Source organism: Ornithorhynchus anatinus, chromosome 4 (genome assembly GCF_004115215.2).
Source record: "Ornithorhynchus anatinus isolate Pmale09 chromosome 4, mOrnAna1.pri.v4, whole genome shotgun sequence".
Classification (NCBI taxonomy): domain Eukaryota; kingdom Metazoa; phylum Chordata; class Mammalia; order Monotremata; family Ornithorhynchidae; genus Ornithorhynchus; species Ornithorhynchus anatinus.
In genome coordinates this window covers 33,829,408-33,847,690 of record NC_041731.1, presented here as the reverse complement: position 1 = coordinate 33,847,690, position 18,283 = coordinate 33,829,408, and the positions used below count along the sequence as shown (strand labels likewise).

The following is an 18,283-nucleotide window of genomic DNA, read 5'->3' as shown; positions in this document are numbered from 1 at the left end:
TAAGCACTTAACAAATACCATCTTTTAAAAAAGGACATAATATTTTTTAATAGTATCTGTTAAGCGCTTACTATGTGCCAGGCACTGTTCTAAGCTAATCAGGTTGGACCCAGTCCCTGCCCCAAATGGGGCTCATAGTCTTAATCCCCATTTATAGATAAGGTAACTGAAGCACAGTGAAGTGAAGTGACTTGCCTAAGGTCACACAGCAGATAACTGACTGAGCCGGGATTAAGACCTTCTGACTCCCAGGCCTCTGCTTTATCCACTGGCCATGGTGATTTTTGTAAAGTGCTTACTATGTGCCCAGCACTGTAGTTAACACTGGAGAACATACCAGATAAACAGGTCCCACCTGGGGCTCACAGTCTAAGTAGGAGGGAGAACAAGTTTCTGAATTCCCATTTTGCAGAAGAGAGATCTGAGGCACAGAGAAGTTAAGTGATTTGCCCAAGGTAAAACAGCTGGCAGGCGGCAGAGCCAATATTAGAAAACAGATCCTCGGACTTTCGGGTCCATGCCTTTTCCAGTAAGCCACACTGCTTTTCTTAGGTGTAAAATGATCCATGAGGAGAAATTGATGCCAAACCGAAGACCATGAAGTGAACTTTATGGAGTGAGTTGTTACAATAAGCACCCTGTATTTAATATTAATGTTTCACATTAGCATTCAAATCTCTGCCTCCCCTGGTAGCTTCTGTGTATCTTCACAGATACCATCTGTGTATCTTCAAGACCATTTTTTCCTGTAAAATAAATATACTAATTTGTAAACACAGAGTGGGGCCCACTATCCCCAACAAATCAGCAGCTGCCAGTTTGTCTAGTTCTGGAAAGCAAATCCAACTGCAACATTGCAATTTTCCAGAGGTCTATAGTCGTGCCTCCTAGGGGCGTACAAGAAGGTCAAAGAGTGTCTTCATCCTTTTGAAATTCCTGATTTTTTTGAGAAGCAAGCAGCATAGCCTAATGGAAAGAGCACAGTTCTGGGAGTCAGAGGCCCTGGGTTCTAATCCTGGCTTCAACACTTCCCTGTTAGGTGACCTTGGACAAGTCCCTTCGCTTGTCTTTCCTTCAGTTTCGTCATCTGTAAAATGGGGAGTCATCGTTATCATTAGTGGTATTTATTGAAAGCTACTATGTGCAGAGCACTCTACTAAGCGCTTGGGAGAGTACAGAACAACAGAGTTGGCAGGCACGTTCCCTGCCCACACAAACTTAGACTGGAGGAGGAGCTTACAGTCTCCATTCTACTTGTCTATGAGCCCCAACTCAATTATCTTGTAGCTTCCCCAGAAGTTAGTACAGTTCTTGGCCGATAATTAGTGCTGAATAAATGGCACAGTCATTATTATTATCGTTCATTTAGTCATATTTATTGAACACTTACTGTGTGCAAAGCACTGTACCAAGCGCTTGAGAGAGTACAATATAACGATAAACATAGTAATCATTATTATGTACTCTGAGAGCCGTGAAATTGAAAACTATTTTGCCAGTCTTCTTCTTCTCCAGTCGGTTGTTAGTCCATTCCTGCTTTTATCTGTCCTGAAATAAGAGTCAGAAATGATTCTGTGCAGGTCAGGCCGGGCAGACCTGGAGCAACTTGAAAACTGCTGATAATGTAAATAGATTTGCAGGATGAATGGTCCAAGCCATTTCCTAAACCTGCACTTGCGGGAAAAGGAAGCTCCTGCTTTCTCTTAAGTAAAACTATTCACTCGAGTTCTAACCAAACTAAGTAATCTCAACATTCCATTCATCATAGTCTCCGTCTCATAAATTCATTTTCTTTTAGAGCCGTTTGCTCAAGTTAACTATGGACTGGTTGAGTGTTTTCTTTCAGTTCCTTTCCAAACTCATTTCCAAAAAATGGTACTTCTATAGAGTGAAACAGTAAGAAGGACCTAGGTCACCAAGAATCTCGACTCCAAGTTAGATGGAAGGTTTTTTATAAATGTGTTTTGAATCCATTTTTTTCTCCTGAAGTACCTAGTTATATTGTTGCATACAAAGTACAGACTGCAATTTTTTTCTTAAAAAACCTGTTCAACTTTTTGTTATGCTTTGATAGGTGTATTCTGATAAGAGCTATTAAGCTGTAATACACAGTTATGAAATTAACTTCCATATCCAACAGTGCCATAAATATTGGTTCTTTTATGCAGTAAGCCAATGCTGCATAAACACATTATCTAATATGAGCTAACATTATCCTGAGCATATGTCTAAATATCTTTGAACCCCTGAAAGATGCGTGCCCTTTCTTAGTCCACACAAAATGGATTTTAGCCGAGCTTGGAGACTTTTGAAGAGCTGCACTCCAGAGCTTTCATGCCTCAGTTAATGGGAAATGAGAGAAAAAGCAGGAAAGGGAACACACAGGCTAGGAAAAGATAAGTAGAGAGGAGGGAGGTTTTTTTGGGTTTTTTTTTAAAGCACTGCTTTTCCTCTGCCGTCATCAGTTGTTTACAGGCCCCCAGGTCCAGACTCTGGAACTAATACTAAGACATCTTAATAACACTGTCCCCAAGTTCACAGTCAACTGTTCTTCAACTTTATTTTCTTATGAAGGGAGGAAAAAAACTGGGTATAGATAAAGAGTGTACACGAGAAGCATTGTGGCATACTGGAAAGAGCATGTGCCTCGTAGTCAAAGCACCTGGGTTCTAATCCTGACTCTATCTCTGAATGCTGTGTGACCTTGGGCAAGTCACTTCTCTGTGCCTCAGTTCCCTCATTTACAAAAAATAAAACCGGGTATCAATACCTGTTCTGCCTCCTATTGAGGTTATTAGCCCCATGAAGGACCTGTTTATCTTGAACTACTTAAGCGCGTAGTGCTTGGCATATAGTAAGCATTTAAGTACCATTATCACTACAATTACCATTATTTTTTTCATGGGAAAATAAGGACCCAGAAAAGAATGCCCTTCTCAAAATAATACACAACCTACTTTTCAACATCCATGCCTAATTTATTTCCATATTTTTTTGTTTTCTGCTATATTTGCTCTTTAGAAAAAAAGGAAAAATCTGAACTTTTTCCACAAATAAAAATTTGCAGATATTACTAATAGCATAGGACATAATGCCGCATCTAAAGCAAACCTGGTTTCCCTCCTTTCTCTGGGCCTCTCTTTCTCACATTTGCTTATAGTGTCTCAAAAGCAGATTACTGGGACTGAAGTAATTGTTCTTTATAGAGTAAAATTGTGTTAGGCCAGTATTTGCTTATGCAGAATATTGCATAATTCCAAGTAAATGCTTTTCCCCAGCTAACTCGATGCCCTATTTCCCATAATAATAAGTAGCAGAAATGTCAGAGCTCTACTTTGGTTTTCTAGTTCTAGATCTTCTCCTTTCTCTGCCAGTTTTTCTTTTCTTGTCCTGAATTTTTCTTCATCTTCCTCTCTCCTGCCACCCTCGATTTCTTCCCATATGCCTGGATTATTAGTCTGATCTCTTTGCCTTTGGACTTTTATTTCTCCACACCTCTCTTCATTTCCTTTTCTCACTCTTCCTTTGCAATTCATCAGTCATCAGTAGGAGAAGCAGTGTTGCTTAGCAGATAGAGCGCGGGCCTTGGAACCAGAAGGGACCTGGGTTCTAATCCTGGATCTGCCACTTGTCTCCTGTGTGACCTTGGGCAAGTCACTTAATTTCTCTGTGCCTCAGTTATCTCATCTTTGAGCCCCATGTAGGACATGGACGGTGTCCAACCTGATTAGCTTGTATCTTGTTCCCATGCCTAGTACAAAGCCTGACACATAGTAAGCACCTAACAAATACCAATAATTAAAAAAAGGGATAGGATGGTTGCTTTAGAATTGATTTAAGATTACAACTCTTCTGAATTAACATTACAGCATAGTATTCCAGTCTATGGATATATATTTCCCCATGTGGAGTTGGCTTACAGAATTGCACTGTGGCTCATAAAATTTGGAAAGTGCTGTTTGATAAACTAAAAAATGTGTAGAAATACATTAGTTTTCACATAGCTGTAACAAGATGAGATTTTTCCTTCGCTCTAGATTGTTTACCCATATATGTGTAGAAATACTTTCTACAAGCATGTATTCCAATAAGGATAAAATATTAAAACTAGAATTTTTGAATAAGGTCATTAAAATATTTGGTGTTTTTTTAAATCAATTTTTGCAACTTCCCATTTAGGAAACATGTTTCTGGAACCAATAAAGAGCTAGTCATGCAGCACTGGGTCTCAGAAGGTATATGTGGGTTCATTAAAAGTTAAATACAAAGTTTTTACTAGAACACTTTTGGGCCACTTAATAATTGATTTGCAGAGATGACCTGGTTAGGAATTCAAGACTTGAAATAGTTCCAAGTGACGGAGTCTCCCATCAAGAACAATGTACGAACCTTGGTCCAGAGACTTCAGCATGAAGGAATCGATTTACTGCTAGTAGTTTGAAGAGTGCAACGAGCGAGTCGGGTGGTGGTAGGGGGTGTAGCAGAATGCAAAGTGCGTGCAAAATGCTTTTTGTATGAGTTCGTGTGTTCAGGACCCATTTACGACACGTGACCACAGCATAATAATAATGATAATAATATTGTGGTATTTGTTGCTTACTGTGTGTGCCAGGTACTGTATTTAAAGTGCTGGTAATTGTGGTATTTAAGAGTTTACTATATCCCCAGCACTGTACTAAGAGCTGGGGTGGATACAAGCAAATCAGGTTGGACACAGCCCTGTCCCATGTGGGGTTCACAGTCTTATTCCCCATTTTACACACGAGGGAACTGAGATACAGAGAAGTGAAGTGACTTGCCCGTAGTCACCTAGCAGAAAAGTGGCAGAGCCGGGATTAGAACCCATGAACTTCTGACTCCCAGGCCCAGGCTCTATCCACTATGCCGTGCTGCTTCCCCCGGGGTCAATACCGTACCTTCTTACCGTGACCGGCAAGCCAGTTGCCTCGATAGCTTCTGTCATTCTTATTGCCCACCTTAGCTCTCTTTCTGGATTCCCGTTAAGCCTGCCATCTCTGCCGGATGCCAGAGGTCGTTCTTCGGTCAGAAATCTTCGCCGCTGATAATAATAATGATGATAGTATTTGTTAAGTGCTTACTATGTGCCAAGGACTGTTCTCAGCGCTGGGTTAGATACAGCGTTATCAGGTTGTCCCACGTGGGGCTCGCAGTCTTAGTCCCCATTTTGCAGATGAGGTCACCGAGGGACAGAGAAGTTGTGACTTACCTAAAGTGGCGAAGTGGACAAGTGGCGGAGCCAGGATTAGAACCCAGGTTCTTTTGACTCCCGGGCCTGTGCTCTATCCAGTAGGCCACGTTGACCATTCATTGTCGTATTTATTGAATGTTTATTGTGTGCAAAGCACTGTACTAAGCACTTGGGAGCGTACCATATAACACATTCCTGCCCACAAAGACTCACAGTCTAGAGTGTGACTAGACTAGAACTCAGCCCAGAGCAGCGGTCTCTATCTGTTGCCGACTTGTTCATCCCAAGCGCTTAGTACAGTGCTCTGCACATAGTAAGCGCTCAATAAATACTATTGAATGAATGAATGAAAGTTGGGCATTGCAATTATTGAAATTCAGAAGTGATCTTTGCTCTGTCAGTCAGTCAGTCGTATTTATTGAGTGCTTACTATGCACTGCAGTAAGCACTTGGGAGAGTACTAGAGAAGCAACGTGGCTTAGTGGAAAGAGCCCGGGCTTGGAAGTCAGAGGTCATGGGTTTGAATCCCAGATCTGCTACTTGTCAGCTGTGACTTTGGACAAGTCACTTTGCTTCTCTGTGCCTCAGTTACCTCATCTGTAAAATGGGGATTAACTGTTAGCCTCACGTGGGACAACCCGAGTACCCTGTATCTACCCCAGCGCTTAGAACAGTGCTCTGTACATAGTAAGCGCTTAACAAATACCAACATTATTATTATTATTATTATAACATTATAACAATAAACAGATACCTTCCAAGCTTACAGTCTAGAGGGGGAGGGGTCCTCCATCAAGCCTCATTTACACCAGACTTTGTACTTATAGATGAATAAAGGGATTCGCCATTAATGGCTCTTGGCACCTGCTCCCAGATGCCTCTAGGATGCAACTCCGCCAAGGTTCGAAAGGCTCCCTGCTACAATGACCAGGAAACCTCTCTCCAAAACCTGAAAGGAATTCGACCTCCTCCACAGCTTTAAAACTGCACCGTTTTCCCTTTTGGAAAAAATAAGCTCTCTGTTAATATAGTTCCTAAGCAATATTTACTGAAAATGTTTTACTTTTGCCTGAGAGAGTTAGGGAGGGGTTAGTTGATTTGGTTTTATGTTGCCAGCGAGAGCTGTATTGACATTTCAATAAACGTGTATGGGCCCAAACGCTGTAGTTTGGAGATATCAGTTGGTTACAGATATATTAGTTCCTCGCGTGATTATCTTTTACCGGTGTGGAGCACAGGTTCTGCCCTTTTTTAAAGCGAAGTATTTAGGATTTCTGTCCTTATTTTTCCTTAGCATTTGCTGTTATGCTTATCCCAAAGCAATAAAATTATGTCAAAAATAGGTAAGCAGTAGAAAAATGTTTCAACTGTGGTTTGAACCTCATATTAATAAAAATCGATCTCTTTTAGGTTCTAACTATTCATTGCCAATTATTATCAGAACCCAGGAAACTTGTGCAGAACAGTGAGTTCACTCATTAGAATTTTCCATACTGAGGTTATGCAGTAGAAAACGAACTGTTTGTAGACTGTAATTCAATTTTTTTGTTTATTGCTATGAGGAATATGTTTGTTGATATAAGTGGACTCTACCATGAAAGGTAAATAGGTTATAAGTATGAGCCTGCTGTTTGTACAGTCATTTGTAACTAGGGAAGCAGCGTTGCCTAGCGGAAAGAGCACGAACTTTGGAATCTGAGGCCCTGGGTTCTAATACCAGCTCTGCCGCCTTAACCGATCAATTGTATTAATTAAGCACTAACTATGTGCAGAGCGCTGTACTAAGCGCTTGGGAGAGTCTGCTAGGTGACCCTTGGGCAAGTTATTTCACTTCTCTGGGCCTCAGTAACCTCAACTGTAAAATGGGGATTAAATCCTACTCCCTCTTATGGAGACTGTGATAGGGACCAGGTCCAAACTGATTATATTCTGTCTACCCCAGCACTTAGTACACTGCTTAACAAGTACCATTTAAAAATAAAAATAAAACGTTTTCGGAACAGCTAGTCCTAGAGTCCCCAAAGAAAGGTAATATATGCTATTTAGTCGTGATAAGAGGATAATAATAATAATAATGTTGGTATTTGTTAAGCGCTTACTATGTGCAGAGCACTGTTCTAATCGCTGGGGTATACAGGGTAATCAGATTGTCCCACATGAGGCTCACAGTCTTAATCCCCATTTTACAGATGAGGTAACTGAGGCACAGAGAAGTTAAGTGAGTTGTCCAAAGTCACACAGCTGACAAGCGGTAGAGCTGGGATTCGAACCCATGACCCATGATAAGAGGAGAGTCACTCTCAGTAGGATCACTACTTGAAGAAACATATTCTTGCAGGGGCCACCAGTCTGTCACCAAATCCTGTCAGCTCTACCTTTGCAACACTGTGAAAATCCACCCTTTCCATTCCATCCAAATTGCTGTTTTGCTGATCCTAGCACATATCCCATCCCACCTCGACTGCTGTATCTGCCTCCTTGCTGACTTCTCTTCCTCTTGTCTCTCCCCACTCCGGCCCATACTTCACTCTGCTGCCTGCTCATTTTTCCAAAAAAAAAAGTTCAGTCTACATCTCCCTACTCCTCGAGAACCTCCAGTGGTTGCCCATTCACCTCTGCGGCCAACAGAAACTCCTTGCCACTGGCTTTAAAGCACTCAATCAGTTTGCCCCTTCCTACCTTACCTCTCTGATTTCCCTCTACAGCCTACACTGCACACTCTGCTCCTCTAGTGCTAGCTTGCACACTTGTGCTTCAATCTCATCTATCTCGCCACCTACCTTTTTCCTACATCCCCTCTCTGGCCTGGGACTCCCTCCCCATCCAACTATGCCAGGCCACCATTCTCTCCATCTTGCAAACTTTATTAAGGTCACATTTCCTCCAAGAGGCCTCCCCTGATTATGCACTCTTTTCCCTGTTTCCCTCTCCATCATATGTCCTCTGTGTACTCGGATCCACACCCTCAGGGCATTTGGTATTCACTCCACCCTCAGACCCACAGGACTTAATGTACATAGCCGTAAATTTTTTATTTATATTTATGTCTGTTTCCCCTTCTAAACTGCAAGCTTCTTGTAAGCAGAAAAGGTGTGTACTAACTCTGTTGTATTGTAATTGTGGTATTTGTGGTATTTGTTAAGTGCTTACTATATGCCAGGCACTGTACTCAACACCAGGGTAGATACAAGCTAATAGGGTTGGACACATTCCATGTCCCACGTAGTCTTAATCCCCATTTTCCAGATGAGGGTATCGAGGCACAGGGAAGTGAAGTGACTTTTTCAAGGTCACACAGCGGGCAAGTGGCAAAGCTGGTAGTGCTCTCCCAATGATGCTTCTCTTTTGAAGTTTGAAGAGCAACTTGCAAAGGGTGCTGATGCTGATAATAAAGCGTTCTTCAATCAGTCGTATTTTTTGAGCGCTTACTGTGTGCAGAGCACTGACTAAGCACTTGGGTGAGTACAGTCCGACAGCCTTGGTAGAAACGGTCCGTGCCCAAAAGGAGCTTTGCAGTCTACCAAAATCATGATAGCTGGCTAAGGAATCAGCAGGGACACTTGTTATAGTGCCAAATGAGAATTGTAAAAAGAAAATGCTGAGATGCAATAAATTCTTTAGTTCGATCTTTACTGAGGCAGATATTAAGTTCTAACCCCCAAATCGATATTTGTTGGACACAGATTGGAGGAACTGGATCAATTAGCTAAACTTCTGAAAATAATCACAGGACAAGAGAGCACCCACCCAAGGGTCCTAAAGGACTTGGGTGAGGAAGTAGTGGAATACAGGCATGAGTATGGTTTCTCCTGGCAGATTAGTATGAATCTGTTGAAAATACGATGGAAATAAGGTTCGGCTTTACCAGCACCACATTCGATGTGTAATGGTTGACTTCACCTGTTTGCATTTTAAGTCTGTTTTTTATTTGTGTCCTTTTAGGATTCGCAGTTGGTAATAGAAGCCTATAAATCAGGGTTTGAGCCTCCTGGAGACATTGAATTTGAGGATTTCACACAGCCAATGAAGCGCACCGTGTCCGAGACCAGCCTTTCAAATTCCAGAGGTGATGGTAAATCGGAACTCAAATTCGGTGGCAAAGCGAAGGGCAAATTGTGGCCATTCATCAAAAAAAATAAGGTACTGACATTCAGGTTCCAATTCAGTCGAAGTGGAGTTGTACAGATCAGAACTTCTGACTTTTTGTATTCCTGACAACTAAGATTTTTCCAACCTTTAGTTTCAGAATGCAAAAGCAGATGTGCTGTTTTCAACTTTTTCTGTTTATTTTTAAATGTCTTCATTTCTAAATTGTGTTGCTTTTGATTTACTTTTGGTGGTTGTGTTTTTGCCATGGTCATTTGTTTATAAATCAGATGAAAGTATTGTGCTCACCTTACGGCATGCTTACTAACAAACTGATTACTTTTGGTCAGCTTCACACCACTTTCACTATTGTAACCCTGCCAAATTTTCTAAACTTCTCTTTGCTGGTTATGAAATTAAGTTGGGGTAGAGATTGGGCACATTTTCTTCAGAACATTGACAATGTATCTAATTGAAGCCTTACCACTTACTCAGTTTTGAACTCATAGTAATTTTCATCTCCATGACCGTTCTTTCTTTTTATTTTGGTAAAGTGACCTTTAGGTGCATGGCAACATTAACCTGGGGTAATAAAATATGATCAAGGTAATGTTACTGCTTTAAATTTAGACTAGCTGGAGTCTACATAGAAAAAAAAAAAGAACCTTAAAAAGCAGATAGGAATTAAAGTCTGCTCTCCTCTAAAATAATAGAACAATCCCTTTTATGCCAAGGAACATCTTCTCCCAATTGATCCATTTAAATTCAGGTACCTGAGTAATGATTACCAATCTGGTCTATCTGTAGGACTGGGAATAATTCTGGGGGTTGTAGTTTGCATGTGAAAGTCTGCATGAGCTTCTGGTCAAATATTTCTTATGCTTTTGTTGCGGTACTTACTAAAACTCCCATTTTCATCACTTTCTTCTTTTAACACAAAATCTAAATATGTTTTCTTTTGGGTCATGGCCTAAATATTTAATTGTTTGTTTTAATTGCTTTGGATTTCAAATATCGTTTGATCCTTATTTTTGTTTTGTGTTTTATCTTTTTATTTCTGATTTTTATTCTATCACTGCTCCATCTCTTATACGTAGCTTATGTCCCTTTTAACATCCCCCCATCAGCCCCCTCCTCCTCCCCCTGCCTCTGCCTCACCCTCTGCTGTTCCCAACGGCCCCCAGTCTCCCAAGCAGCAAAAGGAACCCCTCTCCCACCGCTTCAACGAGTTCATGACCTCCAAACCCAAAATCCACTGCTTCAGGAGCCTAAAGCGCGGGGTAAGTTCTGCTCTGGATACCTGTCTCTCTTGCGTTTTTTGTTGCACGTTCCGTTCAGCGCAACTTGTTTTGTTTGTGAATGAATTCATAATGTTTTACCGTGGGTTTTTGGTTTTTTTTTAAGCAATGTGAATATGAAGTCAATTGTACTGTAGTGAAAAACCCCACAGTGAACAGGGAAACCACAAAATCACATTCATATTTGAACTGCTTTATGATTGGGAAGGAATTGTCGTGCCTTTCGCTTTCTGAATTGCAGTTTTCTCCAAAAATGGTGAATGTCGATCTGATAATTAGAATCCATGGTGTGTAGAGATAGGATGGGAGAATAAAAGAGATGGGGAAAAATGCCTTCTAGAGCACATAAGATGGATATGTTAGAATCAGAGGGTTCAGATGATAGGATATTTAAGGAATTGTAAAAGACCATTAGAATAATTTGCATTCCTTTCAGAATTTATATGAAAAAACGGTAAGATTTTTGATGACTAGGAAAGAACTTTTCTGAAAAAAGGGGAGCAAGAGGTACTACTGTGGGCATTTAGACCGGTCAACTTTACTTAGTTACCTCAAACGGTGCACATTTTGGAGCATTAAGTACCATCTATCAGTGTGCAGCGTAATCAGTTTTCAACGGATCAGCCGGGCGTTTCGGGCCGACAGTAAGTCTAAATAAAACTAAGATGATGTCGCCTTCACCAGGGAAACCAAACAGCAAACAACAAATGCACTGGCAGCACAAAACGAAGCACTCACAGAATTCTGTTACCTAAGCAGTACACAGATCAATGACACAGTGATAGACAAGAAGGTGGAAAAAGGAATCAAGGAGGCTAGCCCATCCTTTGGGAAACTGTCAAGAAGAGGGCGGGGGCAGACCAAACTCAAGGTCTACACAGCTGTAATGTTGTCCGACCTTCTTTAGAGCAATGAGCCTGGGCCCTACTCAGATGGCACACGTGCCTCCTTGAGCAGTTCCATCGGCATCATTTACAGGTCATAATATCAAATGGCAAACAAGGTCACGAACAATAAAGTTCTGGAACGTGGCTGGTCTCTTAGCGGTGAAGCTATGATCACCCAGCTACGCTGAGTGGGACACTTGAGGAGAATGTGCAACAGCAGGGTTCCCAGACCATTCTTGTATGGAGAGCTGAGATTGGGAAACTGAAAGTAGGGAGGACGAGGGGTGTTATAAGGACATAGTAAAACAAAGCCTCAGACAATTCTCTATCCCTGCCCAAAACTGAGAGACAGCTGCTGAGGACAGACCCGCATGGGGTACTGCTATCAAGAAAGGCGTGGGCCTTTTGAAACAGAATGTTTGCTAAAGGATAATAATAATGATTATGGTATTAGTTAAGTGCTTACTATGTGCCAGGCACTGTACTCAGCACTGGGGTGCATACAAGCAAATCAGATTGGATACAGTCCCCATCTCACGCAGGCCTCACAGTCTTAATCCCCATTTTACCGATGAGGTAACCGAGGCATGAGGTAACTGAGGCACAGAAAAGTGAAGTGATTTGCCCAAGGCTACACAGCTGACAAGTGGCAAAGCCTGCATTAGAACCCTTGAGCTTGTGACTCTGGGGCCTGTGCTGTATCTACTACTACCTTACCTAGGAGAAAGAGAAAGTGCCAGGTGGCTGCCAACCCTAAACACAACACAACAATGGATAGTCATTTAGTGTACACAGTGAAACCAGGACTTCAAGTCCCACAGTTGCCCTTTTTAGTCACAAATACAAGCATAGGTTACTGTCACCCTCGGTCAGGTCTTCGAATACGAAGGTCATCTGTATACTATCAGATAATAATTACGATATTTGTTAAGAGCCTACGATGTGCCAAGCACTGTTCTAAGCGCTGGGGTAGATACAAGGTAATCAGGTTGTCCCACATGGGGCGCACAGTCTTAATCTCCATTTTACAGATGAGGTAACTGAGGCACAGAGAAGTTAAGCGGCTTGCCCAAGGTCACACAACAGACAAATGGAGCCGGGATTAGAAACCATGTCCTCTGACTCCCAAGCCCGTACTCTTGCCACAAAGCCACGCTGCTTCTCCAATCACCAGTCAGATCACCAAGGAGTGAGGAGGCCTATGAATCAAGGAGAAATATTCGGCAAGATATGTCTCAACTTCACATAATTTCTGAGTATCTTTCATGACCTCATTAAGAGAACTGGGAAAGTCTTCTCTTGAAAGTGAGATCTCCCCTAGATTGGAGACTGACCTCTAGGCGTTCTGGTGGGCTACGGGCAAAATATGAATCATCGGTATAGTTCCCCGGGAGAGGGCACTGAAGAAATATTGGCCGACTACTAGTTCTCCCAGGCACTGCCTCTTAACCTGGCACACCAATTCACACTGAAAGATGGCCTGTGAGCTATTAGGCCGCACAGCGGTGATTCATGGGTCGATCTGGGAATCTCTTGGCTTGGGATGTCACATGCCTGCCAGTCATTTTCTGATCAACTGACTCGGGGTAGAAGGCTGGCTCATATTAGTTTGGGGACTCTGACTCTCTCCTCGCGCCGTTGCTCAGTAGGCAGGTACCCCACCGGAGAAGATATTCTTCCAAGCCCGGCACAGTCATGGGAGCCTGAGTTATGCAAGAGTGGGCCTTGTCCAGATCAGGCCTTGTGCTTCCCAGCTAAAGCCAAGTATCCTTTTCCTCCTCCTGGTGAGAGAAGAAACCAAAAAGATCTGCTTGTGGAAGCTATGATGGGGACAGGTCACAATTGGCCAGGGTTGTCCTGGAATCATCAGGCACCAACCAGAAATAGCATGCTTAGAGACAAGATCGAAAAGGTAGCTACAAATAACTGGGTTGGTACTGATATGTTGTTCTGACTCTGCCCCTTGTCAGCTGTGTGACTTTGGGCAAGTCACTTCACTTCTCTGTGCCTCAGTTCCCTCATCTGTAAAATGGGGATGAAGACTGTGACCCTCACGTAGGACAACCTCATTCCCCTGTATCTACCCCAGCGCTTAGAGCAGTGAGCACTTAACAAATACCAACATTATTATTTATTAAGAGCTGATGATTTGCCAGGCACTGTACTAAACGCTGGGGTGGAGACAGACAAATCAGGTGGAATCCAGAAACTGTCCTACATGAGGTTCAGAGTCTCAATCACCAGTGCACAGATGAGGAAACCGAGGCACAGAGAAGTGAAGTGACTAGCCCAAGGTCACACAGACAAATGGTGGAGCCGGGATTAAGAACCCAGGACCTTCTGACTCCTAGGCCCTGGATCTATCCACTAGGCCAGGCAGTGACAAATGGAAAATTCCACAAATTTATTCACAGTCTTTTGCTCCTGAAAATTTTGAAGCGATTGGTAGCAAATACAGTTCCACTTCTGGGCAATTTGAGACTCTGTGGGAGATTGTGACCAATCTTGGAAACACATTACTTCAGATGAGGAAGTTGATACTTAGAAATTTTCCAGTTTCAGTGAACTCCAAAATAGGGACTGAACTAGTGTTAGTACTTGAGGTAGATACCTGTTTCAAAAGATGATTAATCCTCTGGGTTACACCTACCTAAGGACATTTTATTCCGTGCTGATTAAATTTCATGGTTCTCCGACCTTCTCCACCCTACTGTAGCTCAGTCTGTTTGTCATCAAACAGCTGATAACCCACCAACTAACTATGAGTCTGTAAGCACTTGTGCTTAAATAAATGAATGCTGTTTACAAAAGCTTCCCACTGAACATATGCCTGGTATATTCACGCTAACTGTACTCTCTCTGCGTTCAATTTTTAGAATGCCATTGAGCTACTTTGAAAATATTCTATTCTATTCCATTTGTCTACTTACAACTCTTATCTTTCCCTATCAAGCCTGCAAATTCTGCTGGCCTTCGGGAGGACTTGTAATCATCAGTCTTTAATGAAGTATGGAGGGGCTAAATCTCTGGTTAAGTAATTAAAAGGGATTAGTTTTTTAATGTTTTCCATCATTTTTTCCCTATATCTAAAGATTCTTTTTAAGAATCCATAATAAATCTTAAAAAAGTGCTGCCTTGGGGGAAAATAGCTTAATTACCTGTATAGAAAATCTGTATTTTATTTGCATAATAATGAATGTCAATTTTACATTATTTGGCTTTATTTGCTGGACTAGGGTATGTACCATAGAGAAATGAATAAACAGTAAATACCCCAGTAGCATCAAACACCAACAGCAAAGTTTGATTTGATTTTTTTTGACACCTTAAGCATTGAGAGGAAGCAGCCTATACAAGGGCAGAACTAGCAGAAACAAGGCTAGTATACTCAGTTGGGAAGGTTTCATTGACCACTGATGTTGGGGACATAAGTTTTAATAGCCCCAAGCTATATGAAAAAAATAAATAAAAGAACTAACCACACAGTGTTCTTTAAATAGAACATTTGTTCATACTTTCATACTTGCTTATATTTTTGCTGGAGTTTTTGTCTGTACTCTTTTCCTAATTATGTTTCCATCCAATTAGTTGGGAAGAAATTCTTTATGAGAATAGGAAAATTTCGGGTGAGAATGTCAGAAAACCTGGCTTTCCTATTGCTTATTTTCCTCTAAAACCGCACAGCAACTAATTTTCCCTCCTCAGATACTTGAGTAAACAGGATACTGGAATTTTTGTGGTTTCTTTCCTCGTGAATGTTTTTGGGCTTGATTATAATGCAGTTGAATTTCCATTGTGCAAGACTATTGTGTTTTCCTGGGCATCCCTCTTCATCCCTGTGACACATGTACCGTTTTCATCAGTGAACCACTTGTACAGTTGCAAATACAGTCCCTTCATCAGTGTGATGTGCCAAATCGAGTGAAAAATACCGCTGTTTTAGCCACAAGCTCTTTTTTCATTATCGTCATCTATAAATTGCACCCTGACCTGTTATAAATTAAAATTTATTTTTCTAGGTTGAAGAAGTGGCTTCTCTGACTACATCATGTGATTTTATTTCACCTCATCGTAGAATTCTCTAGACAGAGAAGATCCCTGCCATATGTGCACCAAGAATTAAAAGTCCACTGTTACTTTTATTATAGAACTAACCCCATTAGGTATCCTCTTAGTTTTTCACTTGTTCCCCTTTAACAAGTGTGTTTTTTTTTTCTCACGGATTCATTGGCAGCCTCAGTCTTTCTATGTTCACAAAGAACTCATGAAGAGGACGATAGGGAAACCCACCTGTGCCTTTGAGGCTAGGGAATATTTTGTAAGTTGGCGTGTGGTGACCAGGCCATACAGTCCTTGCACAGTCACTAACCCCATTTACAAAACAACTCCCGGGGAACCCAAATTTAATGCCGCAAAACGAGGAGAAACGAGGCACGGATTCCAGCCTCGAGAACTTGAGACATCAGCTGCAGCCCAGCTTCACCTGCCTGAGGAAGTGGAGGCGGGGAGGGGCCGTAGTTCCTCAAGAATAGGGCAAATACAAGGGGTTTCCCCTCCCCTGGGACCTTTCTTGGAAAAGGGAACAAGGCCATGAAGTGAGTAACAGTCCCCAGTGTTCACCATGTTGGGCAGTTCTCCGGAAGGTGACTTTCAAATGAAGTTTGTCTGAAAACAGAATTGAGCTTGAGCACTAAAACCCTGTGGCCTTTAAACCAGAGAGAATTAACCACCTCGTGTAGGAAGCAAGGACCCTTTTTGAAAGTCCCCAAGAATTTTTAATTGTCAGTACTAATCTATTCCTCCTGTGATTGAGGGAAATTCTTAAGTGAAATCCCATCTAACAAGTGCAATTGACTTAGTTTACAGTACTTGAGAGTTTTTCTGATGGTTCCAGGACTCTTGAACATATCTCTAAGTACTGCATTACTTTGATTGCAGAGTTTTACAGCAGAACGAGACAGATATCAATAGAAGAGTTCTTGTTTGAGTGTTTGTTTTTTTTAACCTGCTTTGTTCTCCATATCCTAAAATAACTCTAACCACGGTTGCATCGTGATATTTTCCGAAGCAATGATTTGTACATAAAGCATCAAGAAACTGAAAATCCAACAAAGCTTTGATTGGGGCAACAGAAATAAATTTCCTTTTAATTTTTTTTAAAAATCAGTTCATTTCCATTCCCCCATCTTTTGTACATGAGGTTAGCGTCTGTGACTGTCCAATAACACATGGACTTGCTGGCTTCATGTTCCTTCATGTGTTATTGATGCTTGTGGCTCCAAAGGCTCTTCATTGTTGCCTGCTAGGCTAGGTCGTGGTCAGCTTTGTGGTTCTTCAAATTTCTAGAAATGCCACTGCTAATTTTTTTTTTAAGTTCTCCTAGGTGATTCTAAGGAAAAAAAAAGATATTCAATTAGCAGTTTCACAACTTCAAAGAGCTCATTTTAAATGACTTTAACTTAGCCTAAGCCAATGAAATCTTTATTAAATGACTAATTCACATTCCCAAACAGAAAATTAGAATTTGCCTTTAAAATCCAGATTTGATTATTTTTCGGAGATGTGTTTGTATGTGAAGACCCTCAGCTTTGTTTTAGAAGTACTTTATTGTGGTAATGCAACTAAACTCCTTTTTTGGTATTAGGATTCTGTCTAGTGCCATATATTTAAGGATTTCTAGTGACTGATGCCTAAATATTTGCTGAATTTCCAGCAAACGAGGAGTCTTTAATGTTGATTCTTTGGTGACAATTTAGCCTACAGATTTAGTAGTGATTAGATTGGAGCGCATGTAGCATACATTTGTGCATTACAGAGTGCTTTGTAGGTAAATATTTGAAAAATTTTATGTTCTGCACCATAAGTGTTGTCTGTATATATTTGTATGAAGAATTCAACTTGTGTTGAAAGTATCTATGCGAAAGTTCACAGGAATGCTAAAGCTGTAAATTTTAGCTGCCTAGATGAGAACTTTTGCAACACGATTACCGCTATTCCTTTCAAATATTTTCCTGTTTTTCTTACCAAACGATTTAAGAGTAAGGAGAATTTCCTTGATTGTCTTATTTTCATTTTAATGGGGGTTATCGCTCCTAAGGCAATATTTAGGCAGCCATTAATATTCATATATTTCATACTGTATTCATGCTATAATTTTAGATTTCTTAGGTGTCATTCAGAACTGTATTCTGATCATTTTTTGTCCTGATTTTTTTTATCTTCAAAGCAATTATTCAGAGATGGGAAGATAATCCCACATAGTTTTTAAAGTAAAGGTTAATATCTATTACTGAAGCGGTAATAAAAAAACTACCTGGCTGTAAAATATTGATTGGAAAGATATATTCAGATATTTTAGTAGTGAATTTTCTCATGTTCAGGTGGAAGCTGAAAATTCAAAATGTAGTCTGGCATGAAATGTAGAGATGGCTTGAGTAAATCAATTATTTAAAAATCTTCATCATTCTACTGACTGGAAAGGTATATTATTGATATCTTGTGAATCATCTGAGGGGTTTCCAGCAGAATATCAAGGAACCCAAACTTAAACTTCTGTAAATCTCCAATCAACATTAAAAATTGACTTTAGAAAGTATTTCCCACTTAAGAATCTGTCTCCTTAAGCAGGGAGAACACGATGTTTCTATTTCTCCCGTTGCCCCGCATAGCACTACATATTACTGTGAAAGGAATTGCTATGAAATTACTGTGAAAGGAATTTTAATTAAGATGATCGATATTTACCAAGTAATTCCACAGCCAGCTTCCAATCCCCGTGAGTCCATTGAACGTGGAATGCCTGT

The 18,283-nt window shown here is 41.0% G+C and overlaps 1 protein-coding gene across 18 annotated transcripts in view; it reads left to right on the top strand.

Annotated features, from left to right (window-relative positions):
• The window catches only part of FNBP1 (formin binding protein 1), a 155,541-nt gene that overhangs the window by 113,564 nt on the left and 23,694 nt on the right, over window positions 1–18,283 (top strand). For 9 of the 18 annotated variants that reach the window (XM_029063498.2, XM_029063496.1, XM_029063497.2 and 6 more), the window contains exons 9-10: window positions 9,152–9,349; window positions 10,393–10,575. In XM_029063498.2, coding sequence (XP_028919331.1) covers window positions 9,152–9,349; window positions 10,393–10,575 — 381 coding nt within the window. The remainder of the gene's footprint in view (window positions 1–9,151; window positions 9,350–10,392; window positions 10,576–18,283) is intronic. The other 9 variants (XM_029063509.2, XM_029063510.2, XM_029063511.2 and 6 more) reach the window with 2 other exon arrangements.